Raw genomic sequence first — 23,205 nt, forward strand, 5'->3', positions numbered from 1 at the left:
CATTCAAAGTTCCGACTCTCACCTCCACACTCTTACCCTTCCTTCCTCCTCTCCCGTTGCCTCTGGACATGCCTTCGCCCTCTCCTTCTACTTCGCCCAATAGTAGCATAGTTTCCACCGGCACCATGGCCAGCACTACCGCGGGCGGTCGTTGGTAACCGGGGCCTCGACCAATCCGGTATGGAAATCTGATTTATGATCCGCATATTTGATATGGGGCAGGACGGTGGCGCAGTGGTTAGCGCGGTCACCTCACAGCAAGAAGGTTCTGGGCTCGAGCCCCGGGGTTGTCCAACCTTGGGAGTCGTCCCGGGTCGTCCTCTGTGTGGAGTTTGCATGTTCTCCCTGTGTCTGCGTGGGTTTGCTCCGGGTTCCTCCCACAGTCCAAAGACATTTAGGTCAGGTGAATCGGCCATGCTAAATTGTCCCTAGGTATGAATGTATGTATGTGTGTGTGCGTGTGTGTGTGCGCGCGCGCGTGTACGTCAGCCCTGTGTGATGGCTTGGCAGCTTGTCCAGAGTGTCCCCCCGCCTGCTGCCCAGTGACTGCTGGGATAGGCTCCAGTATCCCCGCGACCCTGAGAGCAGGATAAGCGGTTCAGATGATGGATGAATGGATATTTGATATGGCAAAGGTTTAACGATGCTCTTCCTGATGCAACCCTCCCCATTTATCTGGGTTCGGGGTCGACACTAAGAATGCACTGGTTTGTGCATCCTCAGTGGCTGGGTTGTATGTAAGTTGTATGTATGTAAGGAACCTGCTAACATTTATTTCAGCGTCTCTGATATACTCTCTGCACCATTGCACTTTATTGCCTCCTATTTCACCTGTATATAGTCAATCCATGTGTGTGTGTGTGTTTGTGTGTGTGTGTGTGTATACGAAGAATGTTGTGTTGTAGTGTTGTTATTCTATGTTAAGTATAATGAGAGAACCACAATACCGGAGTCAAATTCCATGTATGTACAAACCTACATGGCCAATAATGATGATTCTGATTCTGATCCCACTTTCAGGACAGACAGACATGCAATAGGAATCAAATGCACAAAATACACAAAAATAACAGAATTATAATGTAACATCATAGACTATGTGTGGCAGCCCTGTGATGGCCTGGCGGAAAGGCAAATGTAGTGAATCTGTGACCATCCAAGACAACGTCAGGAAACCCCACAGCTGCAGTCAAGAGCTGGCGGGCCCCCAGGCCACAAAACTAGCGCTGCTCAGTGGAGCCCTGCAGAGAGAATAGACTTCACATGGGCACAAGAGGCGAGGAAGACTTTATGTAAATCCCAAGATAGGTTTGTAATTCAAAATCTATTTGATTAAGAATAATAAAAAAAGTTAACTTTAGCAAATCCAGTTGTTTACAACATAGTTAACAGCAGAATAGTAAACTATCATAGCTCATTTGGGTGTAAGGGATAAACTACAGCGCGCCACAGCGGAGGCGTCGCTAATGACGCCATTCGCGTGTGCGTCATGACGTTTCGGAAGCTGACGTTTTGTTGTACCAGCAGTGGAAACAGGATTCAGGCACTGAACGCCCCGTGATAAACACCCAAATCGAGGTGGGAGATTTTAGCTAGTGCAGAGTTTACAGCCTTCATGCACCGATAATACACCGAGAAACCGACAACAGAGCGCTACTGAGTCCTTCATACGACGAGGGCCGACATGTCTGAGACATACGGTACGTGTCGCGTAGTGAAGTGTGAAAATTCATTCTCGCTAACTTCATCGTACACTTAGTCTGTCTATGTGGCTGGCACCTAGCACTCCTGCTAACGGTAGCTAGCTCGCTGTAGCGTTAGCTGACACTAGCTCCCCCAGCTAACCTGCCAGGTCAGGATGTCAGTAGATTTAAATGCTAAGAATGTTAGCTAACAGCATCCCGAAGGCTGTGCTTTCAACGGTATTTTTCATATCTGTTAGTCGACGCCTTTATCCAATGATAACGACATTCAATGTTTTATTTAGTGGCAAAGAGAGAGGGAGCAAACATGCAGTTCCGCGGTCAGTTAAAAGTTGGACCAACTTTTATCTCAGCTGCGTTGGCTCGTAACACGTAGATTTATCTTGCAGATACTGAAAGTAAACTGAAGAAACGCATAAAGACGTAAAATCCTTGGGGTGAAATTGAAAACATATTGGGTCTCAGTATCAGTAACTGCCCCCCCCCCCCCCCAATGTATCGGTAGTAAGAAAAACACCCAAACCCGTAACAGGAAGTCACGGTATCTTGTAATGTTTAGTTATCTGCGGAGCAGCAAGCTGTTAAGTTTCCAGGGACTTGCTCTGGGAGATATGAAAATATTACTACCATGATCGCCATAGTAAATTTTGCACGAAGCAAATTTATTTCTCGATATCTGCGTACATATGCAAAACTACCATATTTCATATTCAAACTGAAGTGCAGGGATGCGCCGATATCACTTTACTGCCCAAGAGTACGAATCTTTAAGCACCGGCTTATACCGAGTACCGATCTGTTCCGTTACGTTTGCTGAACAGCGCAGACTTAAGACTTTGTTGTTGTCTAATAGCAAATTAATTGATAGAACGAGTTTTCTTCCACCATTAAACAAATACAGACTTCCATGTGCGAAAAAATGCAAGTGAATTAAGTCATTTTGCTTTTAATCATGACATATTACTCATGGCCTTTGGTATCGGGTCTTTGATACTCAGTTTGGGCCTGGTATTGGTGCATCCTTTTTTCTTTTTTTGGGGTAATGTATAATGTTAAACCTACACTAGTTTCCAAATCCCTTGAACATTTCAGAACTCATTTTGTGAGAAATCTTAGCTGATGAATTCTCGTTATCATTAAATTGGGCCGCAAAATTGTGTATCACGATCTTGCAGTATCCGAATTGGATCCTGATACAATGCCATTGAAACAAGATGAATGATAATATTGAATTATTGCCCAGCCTTACAAAGGACTTGTCGTTTGTCATTTGGGTAAAATCCCCACTCACATTTTCACCCTGATTTATGACAAAGACACTGAATTAACAGTTGATTGCTGGCAAGTGAAGGCAAACGATATATTGCATATGTTGACACAGTGTGTCATCGTATTTGACAGTGTTTCACGTTATGATTTACCACAAAGTAAAACACAATATATTTGCTTGATTGCATTTCATTAAACATGGCTCTCCTTTGTGTTGAAGCAAACATATAGCCTGGATAAAATCAACACACGTGAAAGGAAATGACTTCTTCTCTCTCACTGCCTGCTTGCGCTCTCTCAAATATACCATTTGTTTCTCCTTGCACCTTTACATTGTTGCTTGCTCTTTTACGCTCACTCTTAGTTCATCCATTTCTCTCTCCTACTGTACATGAAGTGCTGTTTCAGTAGCTTGTTTTTACAGTGAAGTGCCAGCACTAATAGTAGCTGTAATGTTCTTTCTTGTATTGATTTCTACCCAAGTCTCATCTTTTTTCTCTCCATGAGGACTTATAGAGAGCTTGGAAAAAGTGCCATGAGGAGGCATGTGGCCAGGTTAACCTGACCTAAAAGTGGCCAATAGTATTCCCATTCATTTTTTTTTTAATAAAAAACAACCCTCACACACATGCAGTAACTGGATACTAGGCACGTAAGCACACATTTTAACATGCATTTTCTTTTTTAAGTTACGGAGTTTATCATAATAATCATTACATTTACATAGCACTTTAATGCTGAAACAATTACAATGTTACAGTTTCATTTAGCAGATGCTTTTATCCAAAGCGACGTACATCTGAGAAGTAATACAACACAAGCAAGGATGTAGTCAGGAGACAACAACGCAAGTAAGCAATTAGTCAATCGATTAGTCGATCAACAGAAATCAAATATGATATGACATATCATAATTAAAATACCAAACATTTGCTTTTTACAGCCTCACAAATGTTTCATTTCAGCACACCTATCAGCATTGGGAGACAGCATTAACAATTGTAAATAGACCTTTTTGACTACAGCCATATTGACATGGAATAGCAGGTAAACACAGGATTCATTAATGAAATTAATTAAGGTTTCGCTCCAGTTAGTGTAGCAGAGCCTTTCCAGTGAACCAACATGCACAGTAGCCGCACCCTGGTTCTGTTTTGACCCGAATGGAATGGAACTTCATGAGTATCATTGGTAACATCTGTTTACACTACTATTTCATGTCAGTATGGCTGCTGGGAAAAAGGTCTATAGTACTGTCAGTGCTGGTTCTTTGGTACGCCTATATCCAACAGGCCTATTATTAATGTTATTAGCTGAAGCTGTGTTTATCCTGCTATGCTAACATCACAGAGTACCAAGACCAGCCTGCAATGTTTTTAACCTTTACAGTTTTCAATCTGTAGATGCCAGCAAACTCACTAAAAGGGTCTAAGGATTAGTTATTCCTTTAAGTAAGCAAAGGCAGTAATTCAATGTTCTTGCTGATCTCTTTTCAAAACTATTGTATTGGGATGACATTTGGAAATAGTCATATTGTGATACACAATTTTCTAAGTTTATGTAACAAGAATCTTACTTACAATTTCTCACAAAATAAGGTCTGAAATATTTTAGGGAGGGTTATTTGAAAACTTGTTTTGGTTTGATATTTTACTTACCCTGAGAGCAGGATAAGCGGTCTGGATAATAGATGGATTATACTTAAAATTACCAAATAGATTCATGTGATGAACCTCACTTGGATTCTTAAATATGGTATTTTTGTGTATGTAATGTCATGATCTATCATGTAAAATGCCCTATGATTATTTTGCTAATATTTGTTTTGGATCTTGTGATGGGCATTTGTCATTATTTTTGAAATTTTACTAACAAAATGATAAATTGATTAATCAAAACAGTAATAGATTAATCAGTAATCAAAATCAATGTTACTTGCAGCCCTAATTGACAGCAACAAAAGCACAAGGTGTTATATTTGATATGGTGGCTATAAAGTAGAGATATATTACTTTCAAAACAAAAGTCTACACTCAGACCACTAGCTCAAGATTGTTGGGCAAAAGTAGTTATTCTATAACCCATACATCTCTATGAAAGACATCTCTCATTCTTCTGTGTTAGAGCTTTCACAAACCTCTGTATAGAAAAAACAAAACAGTTGCATCCTGCTCTTCATGTCACATTCTAGCATTGGGGAAATTCTAGTCTGTTATTACCCTTTTTTTTAGACATGGTGTCTTGATATATGACTTTGGTGTACATGCATCCCTTATTTCACTTTCTGATGGTATCACATGTCTATCGCCACAACATTGGCCATTGTTCACTTTCTTACCATACCCAATTGGCCACTGAGTATTAGTGTAAAGGTTCTCAACCAGGTTACCCTAAAATGAGCTCATATGTCATAGTGACAGTATAATGAAAATTAATATCAAATCAATATGGCGATTAGGCCCAACTTTATTTAAGAATACAAGTAAGTCAGCAGTTTTTCTTTATGCAGTACATTTTGAGCTTGATTGAGCATTTATATTTTTATGGTCATGAAATTTTCAAATGATCCCTGTTGCCATGCCCTAAAGATGTTTGTGTCTGGTCTTTGTGTTTCAGGTGTTCTTTAAAAGTAAACCATGGTTTGAGGCTTGGGCTGATTGGGGGGTATTTTCAGGACCCCGAAAGTTCAGTATATTTAGTCATGTGTGAAAGCTGTTTTCAGACTTGAGTGCACACCCAAAAAGCTGACAGGAGTCCATTTAAAAACAGGGTTTGGGGTACACTTCATGTGAATGACTGCACAAATTGCACTTAGTATGAACACAGTGTCATGTCATTTAAAGAAGTGAGTTGATATTGATTAATTATTTTGTTAGAATGTCGCACACATCCACCATTTTTCTGAAAATATGCGGCAAAGGAGAGCTGTGGTCCTGAGTTAACTTTTCTGGCAGATGTGAATGCACTGCAAGTATAGCAGAAAAGGCATATCTTATCACTGCCTTTCATCTCAAAACATGTCTCAGAGCACTTCATATGAACATGGCGCAATGTTACTGCATATGATGCACCCAGGCCATTCATTGTGTTCCACATTCTGGTAGTGGCACCAAATAAATATGAGAAAAACTAAGAATGCAAAGCACACGCAGTTTTCCATGTTTGTCATTGACATTGAAGACATGCAGTGTGAGGCAAATGCATGATGCATTTGCCTTACACTGCATGTTTACACTGCAGAGTTTTCATAGTGTGAAACTACAGCAGCAGTGATGAAAAAAGTTAGAAAAGCAATCTTGAGTTTGGACTGAAGCAGTAGGTCCAGATGTGAAGTTCATGTAACACTTTGCGACACTACTACTCTTTCTCCTTAAGGCTGATTTAATTTCAATGTCAAAGAACACAATAGTCTGCTAGGCAGTTGCTGCACGGGACAGTACTACATCACTCTTAGCATTGTCTTGACATATTGACAGCTTATGCAAATATCTAGAGGGAATATGCAATGCCTGAGAAGGCACTGAAAAGCTGATGAAAGCTTTTTTTAACAGAGGTGTTGGCTTTTGATTCTGTCAGTTTTGCTGTCAGATTCACTGACAGCTTGTGGTTGAGATGTAGTGCTGGCTGCTGTTGCAATGGCAAACCCAAGGGACTGTTAGGCTGCTTACTTTGCCCTCAATAGTTGTTTTACCATGGATTTGATTTCAAGGTTATCTTGCTCGTTAAAACATGGGCACACAAACAAAGGTGAACTATAAATAGAATTGGTAGGGTGATTTGTATGGATCAAAGAAGGCGGCTCCAAGAGACCTAGCATAATGTGTTTAAATGTCACAGAGGAACAAAAGATCAATCTCATCCCCTCTCTGCTCATGACTGCCGCCTTCATTGACCTTGGGCAGATCTGAATATTTACAGGGCATTTTTCTTAACCAGTAATCTTACCAGTATTCACAGTATAATTATTTGCTAGGCAAGCAGTTTTGGATTGGAGCCAGCATTTTGTGTTTCAGCTAAAGCTACATTCTTTGTCCAAATCCGACTGAAACATGCCTACAGGAGGCCTAACACGCAATCATCTAGCTTTCTTTTTAGTTATATCCTTTAGTTGTCTCACCAACACTGACTCGCTTAATATTCTCATTTTCTCTCTGTCGCTTTATGACACTCTCACTCACTCACCCACTCAAACACGGACTCGTACATTCTCTCTCTGTCTCTTTGTTCCACATATTGTTTCATATCGGGCAGGCACGGCGGCGCAGTGGATAGCGCAGTTGCCTCACAGCAGGAAGATCCTGGGTTCGAGCCCCGGGCTAGTCCAACCTTGGGGGTCGTCCCGGATCGTCCTCTGTGTGGAGTTTGCATGTTCTCCCCGTGTCTGCGTGGGTTTCCTCTGGGTGCTCCGGTTGCCTCCCACAGTCCAAAGACATGTAGGTCAGGTGAATCGGCCATACTAAATTGTCCCTAGGTGTGTGTGTGTGTGTGTGTGTGTGTGTCGGCCCTGTGTGATGGCAAATATATTCTTGCGCATTATGTCCATAAGAAGGCAAACTAATACAACAAGAGACATAAGTACTTGTATAGGTATATTTATTTCAAAGTAAACATGTCTTCTAAAAGATCTACATACCTACACATTACAAAATGAATAAATAAAATAATGTCCTATACTGTAAAACTTCATTTAAAGACCATAGGTTCCATAATTTTTCCGTTTTCTGACGAAAATCCAAAGTATTTCCAAACGGGGCATTTTAGATTGTTCAGAGTGAAAATCACTCTCTGTGGCCATGTTGGGTTGGGAGCGCCCTACCACATGATTGTTGAATTATTCGCTCATTTCAGCTTGACCTGAATTTGAAAGGAAATGAAAGTGACGTTGTGTGACTCCTGTCTGTCATGCAGTGTTTTAGTGCAGCAGCCAAGGTCCTCACGAGAACCGAGTGGCAGACAGCTGCAGTAGTGGTGCTTTTTTTTCACGAACGAATATTAATTTTCACACTCGAATGTCTTTTTTTTTTTTTTTTACAATTCGGTTATATATTCAAATTTGGAATATTCATTTGACAGCCCTACTCCTTACTATGGGTTTTACTCTCCAGAGCAAGAACTTAGATAGTGTCTACACCCACTTAGAAAGGGCTGAGGTCTAGGTCCAGGTTTTTCTCTCACTTGGTTTCATATTGGTTGAATGAACTCCTGTCATGCAGCAGCTCTGCAGAATTGCTTATTTCATTCAAGAAAGGCCTAAACTCGTACCTTTTCCAGGCCTATCTTAATCCTTAGATGGTCTCCCTTGTATGTGACTTTGGATAAAAGCACATTCTAAATGAGAAAATATAAATGCCCTCCCCCCTCCAAACACACACACACACACACACACACACACACACACACACACACACACACACACACACACACACACACACACACACACACACACACACACACACACACACACACAATATCGTCATCTGTACAACCACCTGGCCACCTGGTTGCCCGGTGTCATTTTCATGCTTTGACATGCAGTTTCATTGTCACTTTTCATAAACCTAATGTTTTCTGTTTTGTGTTGCTTTTTCTCTCTTAGGGGCTCGTGTACAGCCCATTTCTGATTAGCATAAACATGTCTCCTGAGCTAATTAAATTGGAATCACAAGTAGACCGTCAGTCTCTTCACATGCAAGGTCCAGAGATTAGCCAGCTAATTTGGGAATGTTTGACACTGAGAGTAGTAGCTCAGGTGGGATTAAAAGAAAATCTAAGGATTGCCTCAATGGAAGGAAGAGCAAAGAGCAGCAGGTTTATATTTCCCCAGACACAGGTGTCCCATTGATTTTTGTCCCTATCTCCTTTGGTTGCAGACTTCCTGTTCAAGTTCCTGGTGATTGGCAGTGCCGGGGCAGGGAAATCCTGCCTCCTTCACCAGTTCATTGAGAACAAGTGTAAGTGCCTCCCTTGAAAAGAAAAAATCAAGATTTAACTGTTTCTGACTCACATCCAGGATGCAATGACCATACATCAGACTGCTGACCTCACTGTCTTGTTTAATTCGGTCAACATTTATAGTTTGCTAATGAGTAGCTATACATTAAAAAGTTGTCAATTAATGAAACTTTTAGTGTTATTTTGATTTCCAACACCCCAAGAAAAAATTATATCCATTCATCCATCCATTAATTGAGCGTTTTAATTTAAGGAATACTAAAATGACCAAAGCAAATGTCTTCTAAAGCAGCTTTGACATTGCATAAAGAAATTCTGGTTGAATTATCCAAATGGGCTTATTTATTGAGTGGACTACTCATGATAGGCAGATTTGAATGGATAGATATATACACTATTATGTATGACCAAAAAAAAACAACAAAAAACACATAACGAGATTGCTACCAGTTTCTGTTACCTGGATTAAGTTTTAATAACACTTTTTTTTTAGGAGTTCAACTAAATACAAAAAGCATAATGCCACGTTGCTGTGTCCATGAGCTGTTGTTCATCTTACACCTCTCATGAACATATGCTGTGTATGTTTCCAGCTTTGAAACAAGCTGTAAAGCAGCCAGTCTTACTCCTCACAATACTCTCTTGTTTCATATCTTCTTCCATGTAAAGGAAATTGATTGCTTAATTTCCCTTGAAGGACAAGAAATGACAGGATTTACTTGGCCTGGCAGATAAACCTCACACTCAAAGTGCTCTAGCTAAAACTCTGCTTAATGCATGTAAACCCAAAAAAGATGGATCAGAGGAATTATTCCTTAAGAACAGACAGTGGTACAAAAAAAAACTATAAGCAGAAACATGGGTGCGCTATGGTTCCCCCAGTTTCATCTGTAGTTTCCAACATGAATATGGATGAAGTGGAAAAGCGGGCTCTGATTTCCTATCCAGGGGCACCACCTTTGGTTCAGGTATGTGGATGACACCTGGGTTAAAATTAAGAGTAGTGGGGGTATCTGGGTAGCATAGCGGTCTATTCCGTTGCCTACCAACACGGGGATTGGCGGTTTGAATCCCCGTGTTACCTCCGGCTTGGTTGGGCATCCTTACAGACACAATTGGCCATGTCTTCGGGTGGGAAGCCGGGTGTGGGTATGTGTCCTGGTTGCTGCACTAGCGCCTCCTCTGGTCGGTCGGAGCGCCTGTTCAGGCGGGAGGGGAAACTGGGGGAATAGCATGATCCTCCCATGCGCTACGTCCCCCTGGTGAAACTCCTCACTGTCATGTGAAAAGAAGCGGCTGGCGACTCCACATGTATCGAAGGAAACGTGGTAGTCTGTAGCCCTCCTTGGATCAGCAGAGGGGGTGGAGCAGCGACCAGCATGGCTCGGAAGAGTGGGTATAATTGGCCAATTGGGGAGAAAATCCACAAAAAAAAAAAAAGAAAAGAAAATTTAAGAGTACATCTGTCGTCATCATAGAATGCTTTGATTACAGCTATTCCCCCAACCCTCTGTGAATAGAACGTGGCCATTTTAACACTAATTAATGGTCATGGCAATTTGCGTATGAAACTGATTGCTGGTTTTTTTGTGACGTAACTGCCAGTTTCGGCCGTTATGCAACTCTGCTGTTTATAAGGGTGGGGATACCTGCAGTCAGCTGAGACTGACGAAGTCACTTGGTGAGCGATGAAACGTTTCTCCCACTAAACTTTGTGTCGAGATATACTGATTCAACTTTCTGGGATTCCTTACCTGGATCATTGAGCATGCATCAAGACACACTATTCGTCGTTGAAAGTTGAAATGTATGCATTATTGAAAACATCACATTTTATTTCAAATGTCCTCTGTTGCTGGAAATCATTGAAAAGGTGAGAGGCCAAAAGTATAGTAAAGTAATTTTGTTCCTCCAGTTAAGACTTAAACTTGTGATTAGAGAGATGACAATATCCAGCAAAAGACCCTGGATTTGCATTGAAAGCATCATCTTGCAGCCCTATTGCAAACTATTTCTCCTGCAATTTTTGAAGATGCGGTGAATAGTGTGAAACCCAGACGCTCACACACACAAGCACAGAGACGTTTGTGTTAATTAGATTAAAGACCTGTCAAGTCCCAGAGCTGTCATTGGACTAAGAGAGAGAGGAGGTTTTTGACAGTGTTAATCTCTCAGGGACTCCCTCTAGTCCTCTGATATGGATATGAGCCGTTTGAAGATAACAGCTCATGTCTTTAAACAAGTACAACACACCAACGCATTATAGATCAGTACTAAGTCTCTGAGAACTGAGTTTAAAGTACTGGCTTTACTCTGGCAGGGCACACCTGTTGGGTGATACACTGATCAGCCAAAACATTAAAACCAGTGACAGGTAAGTGAATAATATTGATTATCTCATTACAATGGCACCTGTCAAGGGGTGGGATATATTAGGCAGTAAGTGAACAGTCAGTTCTTGAAGTTGATGTGTTGAAAGCAGGAAAAACAGGTAAGTGTAAGGATCTGAGTGACTTTGACAAGGACCAAATGGCTAGACAACTGGATAAGAATATCTCTAAAACGGCATGTCTTGTGGGGTGTTCCCATTGTGCAGTGGTCAGTACCTACCAAAAGTGGTCCAAGGAAGGTGAACCGGTGACAGGGTCATGGGCACCCAAGGCTCATTGATGCACATGGGGAGCAAAGGCTAGCCCATCTGGTCTGATCCCACAGAAGAGCTACTGTAGCTCAAATTGCTAAAAAAGTTAATGCTGGCTATGATAGACAGGTGTCAGAACACAGTGCATCACAGCTTGCTGCGTATGGGGCTGCATAGCTACAGACTTGTCAGAGTGGACATGATGATGACCCCTGTCCACCGCCGAAAGCGCCTACAATGGGCATGTAAGCGTCCGAGCTAGACCAAGAAGCAATGGAAGAAGGTGGCCTAGTGTGATGAATCACGTTGTATTTTCTATCGTGTGGATGGCCCGGTGTGTGTGCGTCATTTACCTAGGGAAGAGATGGCACCAGGATGCATTATAGGAAGAAGGCAAGCCGACGGAGGCAGTGTGATGCTCTGGGTAATGGTCTGCTGGGAAACCTTGGGTCCTGGCATTCGTGTTGATGTTACTTTGACCTGCACCACTTACCTAAACATCATTGCAGACCAGGCACTCTCCTTCATGGCAACGGTATTCCTTGATGGCACTGGCCTCTTTCACCTCTCAACTTACAGGACTCAAAGGATCTGGTACTAATGTTTTGGTGCTGGATACCAGAGGACACCTTCAGAGGTCTTGTGGAATCCATGCCTCGACAGTAGGGCTGGGCAGTTAATCGAAAATGTTTCGAAACTGACATTAAGAACCTCTCACCAACTTAATCTTGCTCTTGTCGGTTAATTCGGTTGATATTTCCCCAATGTGTGTGTTCATGAACTGTCCCTTTAAAAAAAAATACTATGTCATGTTCAGTCATGTGCCTGCACCCCATCCAACTAACGTTAGTCTGAGTTCACTCAAAGCAAGCTGGTGGCATGGATGACACAAGCGCTAACACTGAGCCAACAAATAGGCCTCAACCTGAGCAGCTTATGCCTAAAAAGAATGCCGTGTCCGTCATTTGGACACATTTTGGCTTCAGTGAAGATGGCACAGAACAAAAAGAAGTCAAATGTAAAGACTGCGAAAAAATAATTTCAGCGACAAAAGGTAACCACCAATTTGTTTAATTGCTTGGAACACAATCATATTACCAAATATGAAGAGTGCATGGCTCAAAAAAAGGGAGAGACCGACAAACGCCAAATTGCTCCCACAAAGCAGCTGTCGTTAACACAAGCCTTTGCAAATGCCAAGGATTCAAGAAGATGGAAAGAAATAACTGATGTGATTGCATATTACATCGCGAAGGATATGGCTCCCATAGCTACTGTGGAACATAGTGGGTTTAAACATCTCATTAAATCCCTCGACAAAAGATACACTGTGCCATCGCAAAAATATTTTTTTCCCAAACAGCGGTGCCCAACGTGTACAAAACATGTCGTGAGAAGGTAGCTGCTGAACTAAAATCTGTTCAGTACTTTGCAGCCACGTCTGATCTCTGGTCAGGTATAAGGATGGAGCCATACTTGAGCCTTACATTGCACTACATTGATGATGAATGGAACCTGCGATTTCAACTGATTTTGAATTCAACTGTTAGAAATATTCAATAAATAGCCATAACTAGTTCATCTGTGTGTGTTCCCTTAAATTATTTAAAAATCACAAACACATGATATGCTTCATTAGAAAAAAATATCCCAGTAGTTCAGCATATTTACAGTACAGACCTTGTCAGAGAACTATGAGGGCAGTGTAAAAAAAACCAAAAACCTATCAAATAAACAATCGTTCCTTAATCGTAATTGAGTTAAAAGTTGGAAATAATGGTGATGCTGATTTGAAGTCATATCGCCCAGCCCTGCTCGACAAGTCAGAGTTGTTTTGTTGGCATACGGAGGACCAACACGGTATTAGGTTTTTGTAATGTTTTGGCTGATTGGTGTATAACAAGGCCACATTCTTAACACATCACCACTTGGGTTTTTTAAGGTCCCCTCCCACAGACCTATCTGTTAACGCTTTTTGCCATAAAGGGGGTTTTGCGGCAATAAAATATTGCCAAAATGGCCCACATATTCTTCTAAACACTTGAAAGTTTGTCTAGAGCAATTGGTCAAACAACTAATTTACTCCATTCTCTCTCTTTACTCTCTTCCCCTTCCCTCTGCTGAATCAGTCAAGCAGGATTCCAATCACACCATAGGGGTTGAATTTGGTTCCAGAGTCGTCAATGTCGGAGGTAAAACTGTGAAACTTCAAATTTGGGACACTGCTGGACAGGAGCGATTCCGGTAAACGTCCCCTATTTCATGCATTAAACTTGTGTTCTACATATCTTTGAGAAAGACTGTACATTTTATTAACGACATTTAAATTCACCATTTTTAGGATGCATGGATAGAAAGCAATTAGGGCTGTGCTTTTAAGCCTGTTTGACCACATATGATTCCCCTTTAAATCTGAAAAAATATTTTACCCTTACATTATCCTACAGAAAGTCAAAGCAGCCCTTGTGCTGTTTTTCAGTGACTGTTTCACATTTGCACGTACAAAACCATTAACACCTGTGAGCTGTCATGGACAACTACAGTTTTCGTACCACTGAGAATCTCAATTGGAGCAGTTGGAGTTAGATTGCCTTGCTCGTGGACATCTTGACCGAAGTCGCTGAGGGAAACGGGTTTACCACCTGGTCTCTGACTGGCTGACAGGTCGGTTTAGTGATATTGTGAATGCATTTGCTTAACAAAGCTGTCTCCTATCTTCCCAGTTCTGTAACACGCAGCTACTACCGAGGAGCGGCTGGGGCACTGCTTGTCTACGACATCACCAGGTAAGACTGCCAACATGCCACACTTTTTTACTGGCAGTCACTACATTCATCAGATCAATCAACCTTTTCCACACCAAAATATTGCTTGTGAGAGCACAGTTGCAAAACTGTATTTATGGCCATTTTTGTATTTTTTTTGGGGGGGGGGGGATTTTTTCTCACTTTTTCTTCCCAATTGTACCTGGCCAATTACCCCACTCTTCTGAGCTGTTCCCATCGCTGCTCCACCCCCTCTGTCGATCCGAGGAGGGCTGCAGACTACCAAATGTCTCCTCCAATACATGTGGAGTTGCTAGCCACTTCTTTTCACCTGACAGAAGTTTCACCAGGGGGACATAGTGCGTGGGAAGATCACGCTATTCCCCCCAGTCCCCCCCCCCCCCCCCAAACAGGCGCCCTGACCGACCAGAGGAGGCACTAGTGCAGCGACCAGGACACATACCCACACCCGGCTTCCCACCTGCAGACACAGCCAATTATGTCTGTAGGGATGCCCGGACCAAGCAGGAGGCAACACGGGGATTCAATCTGGCGATCCCCATGTTGGTAGGCAACGGAATAGACTACTACGCCACCTGGACGCCCCTGCCATTTTTGTATTAGATCATCGTGGATGGAGATGCAAATGGGCTATCTGAACCAGGGCAGAAAAAATACTCAGCTGTTTGCAGGCCACAAGAGTTCTGAAAACCAAAATTAACTTGTCACTCTCGCTTTTATAATGGCTAACTAGACGTATAGGACCGCAAAAAAAAAAAAATAAAAAAAATTCAGAACTTGTCACTCTCGCTTTTATAATGGCTAACTAGACGTATAGGACCGCAAAAAAAAAATATAAAAAAAATTCAGAACTAGTCACTCTCACTTTTATATAATAGCTAACTAGGTGTATAGGACCGGAAAAAAAAAAGTCAGAGCAGTGGTTGGTTACCTTCTAAAGTTGCCGGTGGATTACTTCAGCACACACACCACAAGATGATGGGGATTTTCCATCGTGATCTAAGCTAGTATTTAGACTGCTCTGTGTTGCAGGCTATCTCTTTCACCATTCCTCCCGCAAATGCAACTTGGATATAATGTTTACATATTTTTTGCATTGGTAATCAAGTATTCCTGTTTTTCTTTTATTGCCTTTATTTTTCCTTTTATATGTTTAAAAGAACTTGCAGAAGTTGCCTCTTCACTCTGTCTTCTGTGGTTGATTGAACGTGTTATGTTTATATTATGTTATGGACTTCCAGTAAAATTAACTGATTTTTGGTGGCTTGCCTACTTGAAGTGCTGGCTAGCATGAATGCTTACTCATGTTGTCATCCAAAAACATGCAGAATAAAATGTATTTATGAGGGTTGTTTTTTAGCCTGTGCAGTGTAACAGAGCTGTAGATTGTCAGTCTTACCCCTCAGACTGTACCATGTGATGTAGATGTGCTGAGACGGATGTGGATGTGTGTGGCAGTACAAAGTCACAGGATTCTGTTTCATAAGCCCCGAGTTCTCTCAGAGCTGTCACGTAATCAAGATGGAGTTAATGCCGCGATGTAGAGTGACAGGGATGTAATACAGTTCAAGTGTGTAAGATTGTGTCTGTGTTGGGCGGGGTAACATGCAGACTGGCAGGAGCTGTAATAAAGCAGCGTCTCCTGGCAGATGGCAGCAGCCCGAAAAGCAATAGTCCATTAGAGAAAGTGTCAACCAAAAGAAAAGGAGGAGGAGAGGTGTATGTGTGTGCATGTGTGTGTGCGTGTGCGTGTGTGTGTGTGTGTTTCGGGATGGGAGGAAATAGAGCATGGAGAGAGAGAGAGAGAAAGGGAGATGGAGACATTCATCCGTGTTGTGTAGCTGAAAGATAAACAGGAAGATAAACAGAATGGAGGGCTAGTGAGCAGTGTGTAAGACTTGGGGGGGGGGGGGGCAAGTGGTGAGTTATGACTGAAGTTGTGCAACACTGTCATCAGCACGTGGGCCAAAAAAATGGACGTCATCCTTTAGCTGTCTTCTGACTGCAGCTGGGAGACATTATCCTGCGGGCCCACACCCCTCTGCTTACCTCTCCGGCCCTGCTCTGCCATTGACACTGCCGAGCTGTCACTATGGTGACCAGTGGCATCGCCCCAAAACCAATTCTCTTGCAAGTTCTCCCCATGACTCAGCCAACCTTTCGCTGTTTAACAGACTGCTGTGTTTAACCTTTGAGCAAATTTGTCAAAATGGATTTCTGGGGAGGAAAAACAACAAAACTAAAGGGAGAATACCAAGTTCTTACCTCACATATTTGATGAGGATTTTGTCCTTTTATTATGATTTTGACTTTGCACTGGCATTTTATAAAGCTTTCGCTGCCATGCTTGATGTGCCGATTTGGCCACACTGTGTTCATTTATGGCAACCAGTGCATGCTAAGCTGTGTCCTCTCGTGTTGTGTAGCCGAGAGACGTATAATGCCTTGACCAACTGGCTGACTGATGCACGGACGCTGGCAAGCCCCAACATCGTCATCATCCTGTGTGGCAACAAGAAGGACCTGGATGCAGACAGAGAGGTGACGTTCCTGGAAGCCTCGCGCTTTGCTCAGGAGAATGGTAACTAACGCTGAACAAATCGCCTACAGATGTACAGGTCTATACTATACATTTTTTCAGTTCCGATCCGATTTCTATATCTGAATTTGGATATCTGCCAACACTGCTACCAGAGCCTTTTTTCTTGAATATTATTAATGTTAATATTATTGTTGTTGTTGATAGGCTATTATGTGTAAGGTTACATGAGGCTGTTGTAAGCCACACAGCACTTCTTGTTAAAAGAGCAAAAAATATACAAAAATGCATTACATTTAAATATATATTCCAAAGCAATTTATTTGAACTGTACTTTAAATAGGCTTCACATACAAACAGGTGTACGAAGGCAAATTGCTATGGTAACTCCTTAAATGTGTTGATTAACTTCGAGAGTCAAATTTTTTTTCCTCTCCAAATTACCCAAAATAATTTAAAAAAGTTTTTACAAAAAGACCTATCCTGTAGTCATTTCATACTAAAATGCCAAAAAGGGGGCGCCCGGGTAGCGTAGCGGTCTTTTCCGTTGCCTACCAACACAGGGATCTCCCGTTCGAATCCCCGCTTTACCGCCGGCTTGGTCGGGCATCTCTACAGACACAATTGGCCGTGTCTGTGGGTGGGAAGCCAGATGTGGGTATGTGTCCTGGTCGCTGCACTTGCACTTCCTCTGGTCGGTCGGGCCACCTGTTCAGGGGGGAGAGGGAACTGGGGGCAATAGCGTGATCCTCCCACGTGCTACGTCCCCCTGGTGAAACTCCTCACTGTCAGGTGAAAAGAAGCAGCTGGTGACTCCACATGTATCAGAAGAGACGTGGTATTCTGCAGCCCTCCCCGGATCGGCAGAGGGGGTGGAGCAGCGACCGGGACGGCTCGGAAAAGTGGGGTAATTGGCCAGATACAATTGGGGAGAAAAAGGGGGGAAAATCACAAAAAAAAATTGCAGAAAAGATTTATTTATTTTTTTATTGTGATGAAAGGCATAAAACAGCATTGACTAAGTTGTGACCCACTGGAAATACGTTGCTGTTGACTAACCTAGTGTTAAAGTATCTGGTGATATACACCCTGTCTAGCCTGCCAGCACTGACCCTGTTCCCTGAAACCTTTAGCCATGTGAACTGTCTGGTGTTTGAATTTTTTATTCCCCAAGCATCAATTAAATCAAATTGTGACAATAACCTGGATAAGTGATGGAAGATTGTAAATGTGGTTCTTCAGTTGGCTTTTCCTGTCACTTGTTGTCAGTGAGAGCCAGAAGGTGGATGATAACATCATCATCCTTCTTCCCCTGGCTCTCGGTGACAGGCAGATCCACCGTCGCCTCCTCCCCGTCACTCTGCGCCGGGGAAGTTAGGTACGCAGCAGCGCCACTAATCCCACGCACACTGGGTCCCTCTTATACAGTTATACATCATGTACGGCCATTTTCTCATTCTCTGAATTACTATGGCGTTTAGGAGACTCCAGATTTACATTTAGTGGGGTTTCGCTTGTTTACCCCGCCTCCTTGCGACCCCAACCCCCACCCCCCTGCTTCAGGCCCCTGGTCAGTGGCTTCGGCATTCTCCGCTTCCTGCTCTCTATGTGGGCAAGCGAAGCACTTTTGTCCCTTGTCGCTGCACTCAAAACACTTCATGCTACCTGAACTTGCATATACCATTTTGGCTATGGGCTTAAAATTGCATTATTACATATTTATGATTCATAAAAACATCATACTATGGAATCTGGATTGGTTGTGGATCGGTAACATCCGTCTGCTATCCGGTGAGTGAATTATGTCAGTATTGACACCTGATACCGATATTGGATCGGATTGGTCCCAACTCTAGTCTACACCTAGTCTATTGCCCCTTTTCTACTACATGGTCCCAGCTCGACTCGACTCGTAGTGTCGTTTTCCATTACCATAACAGTATCCCCACAGTTTAGCTGGTCTGCATTAATTTTGGTACCCACTCCAGTTTGTTTGGAACCTCGATAAAGGTGGTACCAGAAAAGTTGTAACAGTTACCAAAATGCCGGTACTTTCTAGTAACGGAAAACGAAAAAGTCGAGTCGAGTTGAGCCAGTACCATGTAGTGGAAAAGGAGCATATTTTACCCCTTATCACTGCTTACTTCCCATGGTCTCTTCTCTACATTCTACCCTGCACTCAACCCTATCCTTACCTTTTTACCTCTTTTTCACAAATCTTCTCTCTTTCTCTCTCTCACGTGCGTTCTTGCTCTCTGTCTCTCTCTCTCATATATCTCATCTGGAGTATATGTTTGTGTCTATGCAGAGCTTATGTTCCTGGAGACCAGCGCTCTGACAGGAGAGAACGTAGAGGAGGGATTCTTAAAGTGTGCCCGCACCATCCTCAATAAGATAGAATCAGGTACCAAACCGTGCATGTTCAGAGGATGTGTCTTGTGTTAGGTTACCGCGTGAACATGCTCCTTAAACCGACTACATTTTTTTTTTTTTGTCTGCATGCGTGAGAGAGAGTTTGGATGTGTGTATGTCTTCACCTTGTGTGCATGCAGTCATCCCTACGACTGTAATCTTGAAGGGATTGTGTATGGCATCCGTATTTATTACTTTATGACCTATGTTCCTAAGGTGAGTTGGATCCGGAGAGAATGGGTTCAGGGATCCAGTATGGAGATGCTTCATTGAGGCAGCTGCGACAGCCCCGAGGCACTACCACACAGAATAAGCAGCAGTGTAACTGCTAGGGCATGGGGCTCGAGCCCAACCTCAACACCCCAGAGCCCATGCACAGACAGGACATCCCCTACAGGTCAGTGTAATCAAAGACTGTACCGTTACAAAGTCAGCCTGGTCATAGGACCACTATCTAGATGTTTATTGTCTTTTGATTGTCTTTTTACTGTATGTATTGGGATCCCTTGCCTGTTCTCTTGCACTTGTCTGTGGTAATTGACCAACACAGGTCAGTGATCGTCCTGTAGAGTTTTTCATTCTCTCTCTCTTTTCTCACATTGTAGCTCCAGATGTTTTCAGATGTGTCAGACTCCAACTGTGATCAGTCTCACACACCTCAGATCACCTGGATAGGTCATGGAGATCACTGCAACCCCTGACCCCTGACCTCTGGTAAGAGTCTCTGCCTCCTACCAAAGGTGGTCACCTCTGACCCGGTCTCACAGGAAGAGCAGCCCCTCAGTGTGAATGTGCTTGAATGGGGCAAAGAAAACCTTCAAAGGAAAATTGTTACTTCTTACCAGAAAGGGAACTGTCAAGGGTTCATTTGTTGGGGCTGCCCTGTGTTTTTTTTTTCTGGTTTGAATAATATGTGCTTCTAGATGCTTTCAAACATACACACATCATCGTACCGTCTGTGACTGAATATCTTTTTTTTTTGCAGTTATTTATGATTCAGTCTTGCTTGATAAGTTGCTTGATATGATTTCGTTGGTCAGCTCTTTTTTTAAAGGTCCACCCCTGTATTCTGCATTTTATTGACCTGTATTTGAGGCCTTTTTGCACTGGACAATATACTCCTTGTAAATTCAAATGGTTTTCAAATGATTGAATGATTTTCTTTTTATTATCTGGTGAACGGGTTTCCATTTCAAAATTTTCCTTTAGCAAAATCTTCTACAGCTGAATTATAGCTCATGTCAGGATTTTGTTTCAGACCAACTGTAGATACATTCACAACAATGTACAAATCATTGTTAAAATAATTGTCTGATTATTTCCCTAGATCTGATGCATATTGGAGTAGCTAATTGAAAATTAATTGCAGCTGGGAACTTTTCTATCATATTAGTCCAAACATAGTGCACCAGGCTTCCTGCTTAGTCTTCGGTATTTGCTCGCCTGTTGCATTCTTTATTTATTGGTTTGTGTTGAAATGCACTATTCTAATGATGTAAAGTATTGCCCTCAGTAAACTTGACATTGTGGATGTATTTTATTCCCAGTCGCCATGCCTCCAAAGGGAATCGGTTAAATCACTCCACTCCCACAGAGGCCAGCCCATGGGTTTTTTTGAAAGCACAAAGATGGGAGAAATTGTGTTCTTAATTTTACTCCAAAGGCCACAAGGTCAACGTTTTCTCTGCCATCTGATTTCCAGCGCTTGCTTCCCTGACCCTATCACAGCAACGAGTTAAAGAGAGGGTTATCTGTTTTTGCAAAGCTAACCACATCTTGGCTCTCTTGCTCTGCTTATTCTCCTCCTTTTGCCACCCTGTTATGATTTTAATGCTGCTCTGTATACATGTACAAGGCAAGTTACAGGAAACCACACTTGGTTTCGCAGTTGGTTTTTCAATGCTGTGCATCAGAAACATTCATACCAACCATCCTATTTAGTGATAAGAGCACATCGCTGTTAAACAAGAGGTTTCAAGTCTACTTTGACGAAATGTCCTGTTTGCAGACTTCCCTATTTGGTGTCACTTCTCCCCGTAAAAGCACAGAAGCAGTAGTCTTCTCTTTCTGTGTGGTACAGTTGAGTTGACAGACCGTGAACCAGCTGTTCTCTCTTTGGAGCAGACCTTGTGTTGCTCAAGAGAGTTTCCACTGCATTACATTTCCTCTTCGCTTATAGCACCTACAGACGTTTAGTGGTGATTGGTAGTGAATGGGGTTGTGGGTTCAGAACATCCCGAGCGCCCACCTTTAGTTTCAGCCACAGGTACTGCTGCCATCAAAAACACTGAGATTAGGTCACGCCAACCCAGCTTTAAAGAGACGAAAACAGCTTGGCTAGGTAATGTCTTTTTCTCCTAAGTGTGCTCTGCTCTTATAAACATTCAGGAGTGTCCCCCTAGGCCAGCACTATGCTTTCAAACTCGAGTAGTGTAGCACACGTACGAGAGCAAGATAATAAATTGTAATGTAAAACCAGAAGATGGTGTGGGACATCAAGAGACAGACTTGTCAAACTTTTTTTTTTTTTGGAAATGTTTTTTGTTTCCTTCTGCAAGTGCACTTTTTTTCTTGTGAATTATCATTTTGGTCTTGTTTATATGCTGTAACTATAGAACTGTACATTTTGTTTTAATTGAAATGCAGACTGCAATAAAGATTTTAATTATAGATGTTATCATTTCTTACTAAGGAACAACTGAGTTTTCATCTTCTCTTCTCTGCGGTGTTTCTGTCAAGACTGTTGTGTGGGTGACAAGTCCTTCTGGCATCTGAAGGCTTGTTTGTCTTTGCCTAGTGCTGTGCAGGTGACGTTGGCTTCCTGAGCTTTAGCAGCCCATTGACATCAACTCATGATCAGAATCACTGTTGCACTCGCTCTGCAGCCGTTCATCCAAAGTCTTGAGAACTATATATAAAAAGAGCCACTTGTGTATGTTAACAGTGTTTTTATTTTGTGTGGGGGAAAATTAATCAATAGCCCAAATGACCGACCAGCTCTCAAGAGCCTTGCTTAACTTCTTCCAGCCTGCTGTTGCACTCTGGCTGAAATTATCAAATGATGTCGTCTGCAGTCTGACTCAGTTGTTGTTTAGTAACTCATGACATTGACTCATCTTAAAAAAAAACTACTGTACATCTTGAGTAATCTATGCTGTAAATAAGATTTATCTATTGTCTTATTGAGGGTGCGTATTGCTCATTGATTGTAATGAATATGGAATTCTGAGTAAACTGCTTGTTTTTTTAGTTTTTTTTTTTTAAGTTAATGCGTTTCAGGTGTCTCCTGGATGTTTTTCATTCCTCTTCCAAATCTCTGACATCAAGACTAGGTTTCTTTTCAAGCGCTCAAAGGAGTTACATCAGATTCTGTGTTGGTTGATGTCCCTCCCTCTCTGCTGTGCACATATCACGACACGCAACTGTGAGAAATTGATCTTTACACCAACTGGCTATCTAGTTATCTAAATAGTTCACTTTCCTCATCATTCTTCTTCAGTCAATCTTAACTGTGTTTCTCCCTTCAAAGGCAGAGTAAGGGTGGGGTTGGCCTATCAGAGAATTGAATTAATGAAGATCAGAGGCCCTGTGTGTCTAATTGTCTGGATTTATGTCCCTGGGTCAATGGAGTAACGGCTAGAGTGGGTTAATGTAGGAGAAGTGGATACATTGACTGATTTATTGATCTTTGACTGGCTGCTAGAATGACCTCATGGATGAGTTGCATAATTTACCGCGCAAGAGCTGTGCTTCCCAATTCCCACTAGGGGGCGCTAACGCACTGTACAGAAAAATGTGCAGCAGCTGTTTCTGAACCCTGCATGACTCATTCTTATCTCAAATATGTTGTGTAGCACTGTATCCACAGTATTTTCACTGTTCCTCTGTCCTGTCTGCCCCCTA

The 23,205-nt window shown here is 42.3% G+C and overlaps 1 protein-coding gene across 1 annotated transcript; it reads left to right on the forward strand.

The window, feature by feature from the left end:
• Positions 1–1,559: 1,559 nt before the first annotated feature.
• Positions 1,560–22,991, forward strand: rab4b (RAB4B, member RAS oncogene family). Its single transcript, XM_056283133.1, has 8 exons — positions 1,560–1,700; positions 8,843–8,923; positions 13,695–13,809; positions 14,289–14,351; positions 16,778–16,932; positions 19,199–19,294; positions 19,519–19,699; positions 19,908–22,991. The coding sequence occupies exons 1-7, from the start codon at positions 1,685–1,687 to the stop codon at positions 19,632–19,634; spliced, it is 642 nt and encodes a 213-aa protein (XP_056139108.1). The 5' UTR covers positions 1,560–1,684; the 3' UTR covers positions 19,635–19,699; positions 19,908–22,991.
• Positions 22,992–23,205: the final 214 nt, after the last annotated feature.

This window comes from Lampris incognitus, chromosome 7, assembly GCF_029633865.1.
Source record: "Lampris incognitus isolate fLamInc1 chromosome 7, fLamInc1.hap2, whole genome shotgun sequence".
NCBI classification, from domain to species: domain Eukaryota; kingdom Metazoa; phylum Chordata; class Actinopteri; order Lampriformes; family Lampridae; genus Lampris; species Lampris incognitus.

Bases quoted from the DNA above. Each gene is read 5' to 3' on its own strand.
- rab4b (XM_056283133.1), top strand. The intron at 16,933-19,198 runs GTAACTAACGCT...GTGTCTATGCAG, and splicing joins GCGCTTTGCTCAGGAGAATG to AGCTTATGTTCCTGGAGACC. The intron at 19,295-19,518 runs GTACCAAACCGT...TATGTTCCTAAG, and splicing joins CCTCAATAAGATAGAATCAG to GTGAGTTGGATCCGGAGAGA.